This window comes from Hipposideros armiger, unplaced genomic scaffold, assembly GCF_001890085.2.
Source record: "Hipposideros armiger isolate ML-2016 unplaced genomic scaffold, ASM189008v1 scaffold_40, whole genome shotgun sequence".
Lineage (NCBI taxonomy): Eukaryota > Metazoa > Chordata > Mammalia > Chiroptera > Hipposideridae > Hipposideros > Hipposideros armiger.
Genome location: NW_017731390.1, coordinates 4,946,465 through 4,957,329, shown reverse-complemented (window position 1 = coordinate 4,957,329; position 10,865 = coordinate 4,946,465). Strand labels below are relative to the sequence as shown.

Genomic DNA, 10,865 nt, shown 5'->3' with positions numbered 1-10,865 from the left:
TCCCGGTCCTGTCTCTCCTCTGCCCCCGTCTGCCTTTCTCCTTTACCTCCCCAGTGGGGCTACGCTCCATAAGATCACCCAGGACCTAAGTGACAACAAGGGGCCACCATTTGACCGCACCCTGGACTTCGTCAGACCCTGCGGAGCAGGCTGCCCGATTTTCTCCTACGACCTTGGCCTTCTCTTCTCTGTCCTCCTTTCCTCCTCTTCCTCAGCTCTCCTGCCTGCACTCCACACAGCAGCCTATAGAGGCTTTCTAAATACCCCCTATTTATGCCCTTGGGGCTCCCCTGTTCTCAGAGTAAGTCCAGCACCTGCATGAGTCTTCTTTTTTTTTTTTTTAAAGATTTTATTGGGGAATTGGGGGAGGGGAACACTGCTGGGGAATCTGGGGACGGGGAACAGACAAGTTGCTGTCCTTTTGTTCTTCAGTCTAGTTGTGGAGGACATCGCTTCACTGGCCCATGTTGGTATTATCATTGTGCTCTTACCAGGTGAGGCAGATCGGTCACCGGCCTCTGGACGCCGCTTACGGCGGCTCTTGGCTGCTCACCACACACGGTAGCTTAGGCAGCCCACTGCAGCTTCACTGCAACCTATGCCGTTGCCGGCGACTCACGGCAGCCCAGCTCCAGGTCAAGCTGTTGTTCACTATCTTAGCTGTAGAGGGCGCAGATGTCACTGGCCCACATGTGGGATCCGAACCGGGGCCCTGCTGCTCAGAGCTGGCGTCCCAAGCCAGCTCTTAACCAACGCACCACTCAGCCGGCCCTGCATGAGTCTTCTGATGTGTTGCCCTACCACCCCACAGGCCCTGCTTCTCAGGCCTCCAGCCCCATTGCTCTGGCTTCCCATGGTTTCCATGCTTCAGTCAATACCGAAGTTTCTCTTCCTAACAAGCAAGTGACCGATTTTGCTTCCAAGTGTTTGAACATGCTGTTCCTTTGCCTGGGGAAGCCTCCCTCTCTGCAGCCACCCTCCCCCAACCCTAGCTAACACCTACCTATCTTTTGGCCTCACTTGGGAAGAAAACAGATGCCTTCCCTGACAACCCCCACCCCCAAGTCAGAGCCAGACAGCCGGTGGCACCCGTGCTTCCCCAGGCAGAGCACTTCTGCTGGATGGCATCGCTGTCTCCTCCTCGCTAGTCCATAGGAGGTGCTTAGTAAATTCATGTTGGATGAAGAACTGAAGGTGTCCCTGGGACCCGAGCGCTTATCCACACTATCTCTCTGATGACAGTTCTGTGTCTGCAGCCTGGACCCCTCCATACAAACTCAGACCTGGATGTCCAGCTGTTTTCCAGATGTACTCATTCAACAAATATTTATTGAGCACTTACTGTATGCCAGGCAATTTTCAAGATTAGCACTGTTCCATAGAAATGGGATGTGAGTCACACGTGTAACTTCAAGTTTTCCATTAGCCACATTAACAAGTAAAAGGAAACAGGTGAAATTAATTTTAGTAACATAGTTTTCTTTAACCCAATATATCGAAAATATTATTTCAGCAAGTCATCAATATAAAAAAGTATTAAGGAGATATTTTACTTTTTTTTTTCTGCTAAGTCTCTGAAACCTGGTATGTATTGTGCACTTGGAGCATATCTTAATTTTGACCAGCCACATGTCAAGAATCAGTTGTCGCATGTGGCTGGTGGCTGCTGTATAGAACACAGCAGATCTAGAGTTAGGCTACAGTCATGAGTTAAACCTGCCCTCACAGAGCTTCCATCCTGGTGGGGAAGGCAGACATATAGACTATACCACCAGGTCCCGGTAATAGTAAGGGGAGAGAGAATGACATCCCCGAGAAGTGACCCTGGAACAGAATGTAACAAAGGGCGAGCCGTGAAGCTATGTCCAAGAAGAGCATTCCAGTTGGAGGGAGTAGTAAGTGCAAAGACCCTGAGGCTCAGGAATATGCTGGGGGTGTTTGAGGCCAGCAAGGAGGCCAGTGAGGTTGGAGTGGAGTGAGGGACAGGGAAGGTGAACGATCACCAGCACCTCAAATGCAACCTCCACTTTCTCTTTTTAAATTTTATCGGGGAACAGTGTGTTTTTTCAGGATCCATCAGCTCCAACTCAAGTAGTTGTTTCCAATTTATTGGACTGTTGGAAAAGTCATGACTTATTTTTGCAACAAAAAACAGAAAAACTACGTCATGACTTTTCTGACAACCCAATATTTGTGGAGGGCGCAATTCAGTAGCCCATGTGGGGATCGAACCAGCAACCTTGGTGTTATGAGCCCTGCGCTCTAACCACCTGAGCCCACCAGCAGCCCCGCAACCTCCACTTTCTTAGTTCTCTTCACAGTTGCTGGCATCTCCGTCTACCCAGAACGCCTGGACCCACTACTGCTATAGCCTGTTCTCTGCCTGCCTTCCACATCCCATCAATCACCTAGTCCTCCCGTTTTTCACACCTGAGCCTTCCTCTCCTTATCCACTCTTATTCACCCCTTCAGAGGCTGCCCAGGGTCAGCCCCGTCACCGATGGCCTGGAGTGTTCCCACAGCCTCTGCTCCTGCCCCTACAATTCCAATCTGAACACCTCCCTTGCTGGCTTACGATCCTTCACTCCTATTGCCATCAATAACAAGTCCAGCTCCCGAACTGGTCTTGACCTGAGCCCGTCCCAGCCTCTACAGCCTCACCTCTTCCACCATTCCAACCAAAAACTGAAATGGTTAAAACACAGAGCTGGTGACAGTTTTGATCACGTGAAGCTATTTATCACTTCTGCATCTCACCTGGCTCACTCATCACCTTAGAGACTTAGCTGGGAAGGGGCACCTCTTCCAGGAAGCCTTCTGAGACCTGTCCCAGGCATGGTTAAATTCCTCTTCCCTGGACTCCTTCCTACAGGTCCAGGCAAGACCCCGTCACTGCCCTCCCCAAGTTGTATCCCAGTCACCATCTATGGTCAGTCTCCCGGGTGAATGACGGGCCCTGGAGCCACGCAAAGCACATGTCAGCCCTCGATGACCCGACTCCACTGCAGTGGTTCTCAACTGGGAGTGATTTTGCCCCCCAGGGGACATTTGACAATGTCTGAAGATACAATTGGTAGTCACGGCTGGGGGGAATGTGCGACTAGCTTGGTGGGCAGAAGCCTGGGATGTGCTAAATATCCTACAATGCACAGGACGACGGCCTCTCAATAAATAATTCCTGGGCCCAAAATGTCACTTGTGCCATGGTTGAGAAACTCTGCTCTCAGCAATGAACTGTGAACTGTGTGGGCAACCCCAAGCCCTGGAGGGTCCCAACAGCAAAGGTACTACCCCAAAGGGGGCACTTTGTAAATGTAGGGGCCACTGCTCTAGTTGTCACATGAGGGGGACCCTGTTGGCATTTAGTGGACATGGACTAGAAATGCCAAGAGGTCCACCCACAATAAAGAATTGTCACGCCGACTTTAGGATGTCCTGCTGGACATTTACATAGTGAAAAAGCTCTTTATAATTACCTGAGCCCACAACCTGACTCTGTTTTTACATGTAAACCATTAAGGGTTTTGTTTGGGGATTTTTTTTTTTTGCATGGTTTTATTATACATTGTCAGTTTTTATTTCAACATCCACCCGTACTCTTTAACTTTCCTGCACTTCATGTATAGAATGCCTCTGACCTTCTGACTTCTTTTAAATTCCAATGCGTTCATTAAAAATAGAAGCAAGCTGGGGACTATGTCATATTTCTACCATGTGGTTGTGCCCAAGCCATTTACATATTGAAATTCATAGTACTTTCCCTTCGTTTCTCCTTTACAATACAATGTGATAGCATAGTGTGTAAGTATGTTATGTTAAATTTCATTTCAGATTCATAAAGAATGTGTGAGAAAATATTTATTAGAGGAAGAGAGCCTCAGTCAGCTCGCTCGTCTGGGCCAAAAGGTGAGATAAGCGAGGAGCTGCTGCCACCTGGTGGCTGAAGTAGAAATGGCATGGGAACTCCCGTGGAAGAAACTCCTTCCTGCCCAGCCACGCTGCTAAACCTTCGCAAACACAGCCTCCACTGCCACCTCCCCAGACCCCGCAGACCTCGGTGCTTGACGCTTCTTTGGGGGCTTCAGAGATTCAGGAAAGAGCCCTGGCTAAGAGGTGGGAGACCTCAGTACTGGTTCCCTAGTTGCCACTCACTTGCTGTGTGACCTTGGACAAGGGCACTGCCCTCTCTGGGCCTTGATGTGTAGTGTAAGGGGTGAGCAGCATTGGTCCCTGAGGACCCTAGACGGCTGCCACACTCAAACCTCTCAACCAGGAACGTCCAGGTTCTCCTGCAATGTCTTCTGTGCCTCCTGCCCATGATGTGATCTTAGGGGTGGTCAGGGGAGGGCAGGCTAGTCCCTCTCGGAGGCACAGGGACGATGGGGCTGGCCTCCTAAGCTTCCATCTCAATTCCGTGCTCTTGTAATGTTGCCATGAGCCCCTGACCCAGGCCCCAATGCCAACTGTCACTCCTGCCATGAAGGTCAAGTCTGTGGTCACTCCAAAAATAGAACTTCTCTGCTATTAATGACCCTCAGACCCAACCTCCTGCTTCTCAAAGGCTAGGAAGTCAGGGCAGGGCTGGCTTCTTCCCTCAGGCTGGGATTCCCTGTAGGTAGAGGCAGTCTCTCCCCCTCCCTTCCCCACCTCCAGACTGGGGCTGCCTGACACAGGCTGTGTAGGCTCCTACGCAAGGGCTTCCCAAGGGCAGGCCTGTTTCCTACAACAGGGTCTCCAAAGACCCCAGCACAAGGTAGGCCCTCACTGTTCATAACTGACCCCCTATCCCCAGCCCCCCGCCCAGACACTGAGAGAAGGCGGAGAGGCAGCAAGGCTGAGGCATGTGTAGAATAAATATAACTTTATTCTTTATCCAGTAGATCTCAGTGGAAAGTCCAACAGTAACAGGTGCACCAGCGGGCTCTGGGGGGATGAGACCCCAACCCCGGGGCAAGGGGAGCAGGGCAGAGCCAGCTCCCCCAGTCCCGGGGGTGCAGGGGATGAGGGGAAGGGACCCCCTGTAGGCCCGTCCTGCGGGGCAAGGAGGGGGCACAGGTGTAGGGTGGGTGGTGGCGGGCAGGTCAGGGAAATGGATGAACTCAGGCCAAGTGTGTACTGGCCTTTCTGGTGTGTGTGTGTGTGTCTGTCTGGGGGCCCTGTGGGTGGTGCTGGTGGCTGTGAGGCTCGAGGGCAGGGACAGCTCAGATCCTTTAGCCAGCCCTTTCACAGTGGGGGCTGGAGGGCTTAGATCATGTGGGCCCTGATTGGGGGGGGGGGGCTCAGCCAAGAACACAGGGCTGAGACACACACACTTGTATGGTCTGAGGGGCCCCCTGCTTTGCTCTGACCTATCTCTCGTAGTGGGCTCTCTCCGTCCAGGGGCTACCTGGAACTGTCCACACCTAGTGGTTAGGCAGAGGGAGAACAGGGGCTAGCTGCTTCCCCAGCACGAAGGAGGCGAGGGCAGGCCTCAGAAAGTTAGTACTTCACAGTTTTAAAGAGAAAACTGAGGAGGAAAAGGCTGGGGGGGGAGGCGGGGGAGAAGAGGGCTAGGGGGACACAGGGACATGGAGAGAGAGTGGGAGCCCCTTTGAGCCGCTGCCCTCCCCCAGGACCCACCCCCTCCAGCTCTGGATTCGGCTCCCCCCAATACACAGCACAGATTCCTTCAGCATAAATGTGCTTAAAATGAAAATTCTTATTAAAAAAAATCAAAACCAAAAAAAATTAAAATAAAAACAAAACCAGCGAGAATACCTGGGGGTTGGTAATGCAGGGTATGTACAGGGGGAACCCCCCCATCCCTGGCCCACCCCCTCTGTCACCAACCGAGGCAAGGGGGGTTCCCCAACCGGGGGGCAATGGCTTGCAAGTTCTGAGGATGGGGGAGCCAGGTCCTGGCATTTGCTGGTGATGAAGATGTGGCAAGGTGGGCGGAGGGTGTCTTGATGAACACAAGGCCCCCAGGCCCCATCCTGAGGCCCAGGACCAGGGGTCCTCACTCAGTTCATGACCTTGCCCTTGACGTGAGCCCTGGCTGCAGGGGCGGCAGTCCACAGCACCCGGGCCTCTGTCCAGACTCGCCACCTCCTCCCTCCTGTCCCAGGGAGGACAGGTGTGGGGCAGGACTGGCTGGGGTCACATGGTTGGTAGAAAGGCAGAGAAAAGCCAGGCGAGGGGCGAGGGCTGTGTCCACGGGGCACGGGCGGTCACGGGGAGTGGGTGGCCGGGCTGCTTCTGTTTGAGCTGGGGCTGAGGCTGGGGCTACAGCTGCCGGGCGGGGGCGCCAGGCCACTGCCGTCCCGCCCCCCACCCCCCGGCTGTCCGCTCAGAGTGTCCAGACCCTCTGAGTTCTCCAGCATTTCCTGGATGAGAGGTGGCATGGAGCCTGGGATCTCCATCTTCAGCGTGATCACCCGCTCAGCCCCTGCAGGAGAAGGGGGGCAGAGGTCAGCACACACACACACCCCGTGCCCCCAGTCCAGCAAGCCCTGCAAGCAAGGGTGGCTGCAGGCGGGAGAGTGCAGCGGGCAGGACAATCAGCATCCACGGCACTGAACGTGGGCTCAGCTCTTTGACACTAGCCAGCTCTCTGAAGTCCCCAAGTCCAAGGGGCAGCAGGAAAAATGGTTCTGAGCTTGGGCTCTGGGGTCAGACCGCCTGGTTTGACACTGGACCCTTCCTAAGTGTTGTGTGCTACGGCTTCTGCTGACACCTCAAAACAACTCTACACACCATCATTATTCCCAATCCTCAAATGGGAAACTGAGGTTCAGAGCTGTTAAGTGACCTGCTCAAGAACACACACCCGCACCATCTGGTTCCAGAGCCATGCCCATAACCACCATGCAAAGGTGACACTGCCACCTTAGAGCTCACAGGCAGGTCACCTGGGCATGGTGGGGTTTCTGGGGGACCTTGGCCTAGACACGGGGGGGGGGACAGGTTGGGTCCTGATGAATGGGGCATCGTCCTAGGCACAGAGACATGGGGTATTGGCTCAGGTGCGGGGGTCCTGGCCCAAGGCATGAACAGTACATCCTGGGCTAGGTGTTGGGGCCCGGCCTTGGCAAGCACATGGGGCCTCTCTGCAGATGGGAGCCTCACCCTTAGCACTGATGCTTCTCAGGTCCGTGATCTTCATCAGCATCTTGGGGAACATGTGGGGACGGCTGGGCCTCCGTTTCCGCACATAGACCTTTAACGCCTCAAGCAGCGGCTCCTGCAGCATGTCCACCCTGTCGGGCTGCTCCAGGTCCTGCCGGTCTGAGGAAGCAGAGGTGTTCCCTGAGCAGCTGCACTCCCAACCTTGGCCACCGGGGGGCGGGCCGGCCCAGGCCACAAGCTGGGTGTCTCTGCTCCTGGGGCCTGCGTGCTTGGAGAAAGGCCCTCCTGAGAAGCTTGTAAGTGTAAGCAGAGTTGCTGGGGATGAGGGTGCCCAAAGCCCGCCCTGACAGCCGAGTTCATGGGCATAGGACCCCTAAACACAAGCAGTGCCAACCTCAAGCAGAGGGAGGATGCCCAGGCAGGTCTCCCATTCCCACCCTTGTGGACACCAGTGCAATATTACAGAACTTGTAACAATAAAACAGTAACAGCAGCTAACATTTACTGGGTCTTACTCTGGACACACTGCCCCATTATACAGATACAGGGGCTCAGAGAAGTTCAGCAACCTGCTCAAGGTCACAGCTGGCCAGGATTTGAACCTGGATGGTCTGACCCTCAGGCCCTTACTCTTAAGTCCCCTAGAGGGAGTACTGCCTGGAAATGGGGAACCAGAGCTCAGGTATCCACTGCCATACACTTGCTGTGTGGCTCAGACCAGACCCTGCCCCCCAGGGACTTGGTTTCCTCCTCGGAAAGGGACCTGACCAGGGCCATGGTCCCTTTCTGACCTGATGATCCCTGGGCACCACCACCCTGGGTCTGGCCGCCAGACGTAGGCCCCCTGCCCACCTCCACAGATGAGGCAGATGGCACTAAGGAGGCCGGTCTCGGCGTCGTCCATCTCCAGGGGCAGCAGCTGATTGGCGAAGGCAAAGACGAGGTCCGTGAGGGGGCCGAAGCCGGCATTGTGCATCTGGGTCCGGTTCAGGGTCAGCCCGTCCGAGAAGGTCATTGTGTCCTGCTCGGGCGTGTACCTCGTGCAGATCCGCAGGATCTGGGTGCAGAGGAGGCGAGAGTTCAGGGGCTCAGCCCCTCCCGCAGCACTGCCAACACCAACATCCATCCCCACAGGACCACCTGGCAGGCAGCCAGACCAGCGCTGCCTGACAGAACCCTCTACAGTAATGAAAACGTTCTAAGTCTGCACCATCTGATAGCGTAGCCACCCGCCAGTGTGGCCCCTGGACACTTAAAATGTGCTGGTGCAACTGAGGGACTGAATTGAGTTTAATTTTAATTAATTTACGTGTCAATAGCCACACACGGCAAGCGGCTGCTGGACTGGACTGTGCTGATCTAGGTCACCCTGCCTCCATGCAGAGAACTTAGATTTCTCCAGCAACTAGGACTTCCAGGCAAGGACTGCAGTTCCCAGGACAGGGTACACAACAGGAGCTTCATAAATGTGCGTCAGCTTCAACTGTGTCAAATCCTGACCCTGCCTCCTGCGTCTGGGCACGGGGCTGGGAGGCTGCCTGCAGACAGCACACTCTGCACCTCCTACTCCGCCCCTACCAGGAAGTCACACCCCAAACTCCCCACCCTGGAGGTGGCCGAGAGAGAGAGCCCATCAGGGTGACAGGGAGGAGAGTCTTCCTTGTCAGTGGAGGCTTTGGCAGTCCCCACTGCTCCCAATGCTGCCTCCAGCCCAGCCCACTCTCTGGCCCCACCAAATGCCCTGAAGTCCCCTGACTCCAGCTGGACTCATAACAGCAGGCCTTTCACATCCTGTCCTAATAGGGAGGCCCTCTCCCATGCCGATATACGCCACCTTCTCTGGACATCTTCCCTGGGGCCCAGCAGCTGTGGCTCTATCTTCCGCACGGAGGGGAGGACAGCCCTCCCCCATCTTCAGCCAGCACTTATCACAGTTTGCGACCTCTGTTTACATATGCTGCCTCCAAAAACAGGTTTTCAAGAGAGGACGGTTTTGTGTTCACCTCTGCTCCTGGCACCCAGCTCAAGGCCTGGCCACACAGGGTCCCAGCTGATCTTTATTACAGACTGAACAGGTGGGAAGATGGGTGGTTGGATGAAAGGCTTAATGGAAAGATGGGGTGAGGGTAGATGGATGCGTGTGTGGGTGAGGGGTGAACCAATGTACACCCAGGTGCTGAGTGGCTAAGTGGACCTATGAGCAAGAGGAAGGGTAGAAAATTGAGAGGGTGGGCATTTGGACAAGTCCATTCCAGATGGATGTCTAGGAAGGTGGTCATTTGAGTGGCAGGACATCCTCCAAGGACATGGGACAGTGCCCAGGTGGGCAGAGCGCAGACCCTCACCAGGATGTCCAGGCAGGCAGCCTTGAGAAGGGTGATCTGGTCGGCAATGGTGAGGGTGGTGAAGCCAGGCAGTTGCTTGGCGAACTCCACAGTCTTAATGATGCACTTGGTGGAGAGTTCACTGAACTTGTCCCAGAGGTCGATGTCCAGAGAGACACGTTGTTCTGAGCTATTGTTCTGGGAGGACAGGGGAGAATGAGGGCCTTCTCCTCATGGCACCCCTTCTCGGTCTGGCTCCACCAGCCCCCACAGGCCTGCCCTGTTCCCCGCCTTCACTTCCTGAGAGCTCCTTGAGAGGAAGCAGCAAAAGGGAGAGGAGGGGAAGGGGAGAACATGTAGGCCCAGACAGGGGTGAGGAGGAGCCAGCCTGGCAGAAGAAGGGATAGGGTACCCCCATCAGGGCCTGTGGCACTGGGTGCCCCCCGCGTCGCCAGGTCGAGGGAAGCCGTACCGTAGTGTATTTGCCCAGCTGGCAGAGGGCAGGGAAGGTCTCCTGGTGCGCTTTGCGCACCTTCTCGATGAGCTCCCCCACCTCCGGTGTCAATGTGTAGCTCTCTGAGCACTCAGGCTTGGGCGCCTCCTTCTTCTTCTTGTTCCGGTCGTTCCTCACAGCTGTGGAGGGCGAGGCCAATGGTTAGAGGGCAAGTGCGGGCAGCAGTCCATCCCCAGCCTGAGCTTCTCCCTCCAGAGCTGCTGCAGAGGTCATCATCTGGTGGGCGCACACGCACTGGAGTGTGCACACACAAATGCACATGCACACGCACACACACACGCGTGCGCACGCGTGCACAGGCAGACAACACTCGATCGAGCCACCCCCTATGGCCACCTGACTCACACACCAAGTCCTGCCACAGGGCCCTGGGACCACAGCACCAGCCCCCTGTGCCCCGTACTCCCACACCCCTACTCCAGCCCACACTCCGTGGACACAGGGAAAGCAAGTGTGCAGGAGTGGCCCACCTCTGTGCTCTGCCTCCCTGCTCCCCACTCCCTCTGCTCCCAGGAAGGACCCGCTCCTGCCTCCAACAGCCCCCAGCCCTCCTGACAGCAGTTTCCCTGGGGCTCCCTGGGACTGGCTCAAGGAAGGAAGCAGCTCCTCTCCTTGGGCAGGCAGGCAAGGAGTAGGGCTCCCCAGCCTGACAGTGGGGGGCCAGGCGGGAGAATCTCTCGACCCATTAGCTGGGGGAGCTGACAAATCATCGGGGGCTGAGCCGCACACACCACTCGGCTTTAAAGAAGCGATGGGGTCGTTACCAGCCGATTATCCCAGACACACAATCACTCACAGGGCCAGTGGTGGCGGCTGCTGACGCTGGAGGAAGAGAGGGTGGGAGCCACGGCACTGAACGTGGGCTCAGCTCTTTGACACTAGCCAGCTCTCTGAAGTCCCCAAGTCCAAGGGGCAGCAGG

The 10,865-nt window shown here is 55.6% G+C and overlaps 1 protein-coding gene across 3 annotated transcripts in view; it reads right to left on the bottom strand.

The window, feature by feature from the left end:
• Positions 1-4,846: 4,846 nt before the first annotated feature.
• RARA (retinoic acid receptor alpha) overlaps positions 4,847-10,865 on the bottom strand; it is a 44,636-nt gene continuing 38,617 nt past the window's right edge. For 2 of the 3 annotated variants that reach the window (XM_019638781.1, XM_019638780.1), the window contains exons 5-9: positions 9,904-10,064; positions 9,453-9,629; positions 7,960-8,164; positions 7,108-7,266; positions 4,847-6,427 (exon numbers count right to left, since the gene is read on the bottom strand). In XM_019638781.1, the coding sequence (XP_019494326.1) occupies positions 6,210-6,427; positions 7,108-7,266; positions 7,960-8,164; positions 9,453-9,629; positions 9,904-10,064 (920 nt within the window). In that variant the 3' untranslated portion in view covers positions 4,847-6,209. The remainder of the gene's footprint in view (positions 6,428-7,107; positions 7,267-7,959; positions 8,165-9,452; positions 9,630-9,903; positions 10,065-10,865) is intronic. The other variant, XM_019638783.1, reaches the window with a different exon arrangement.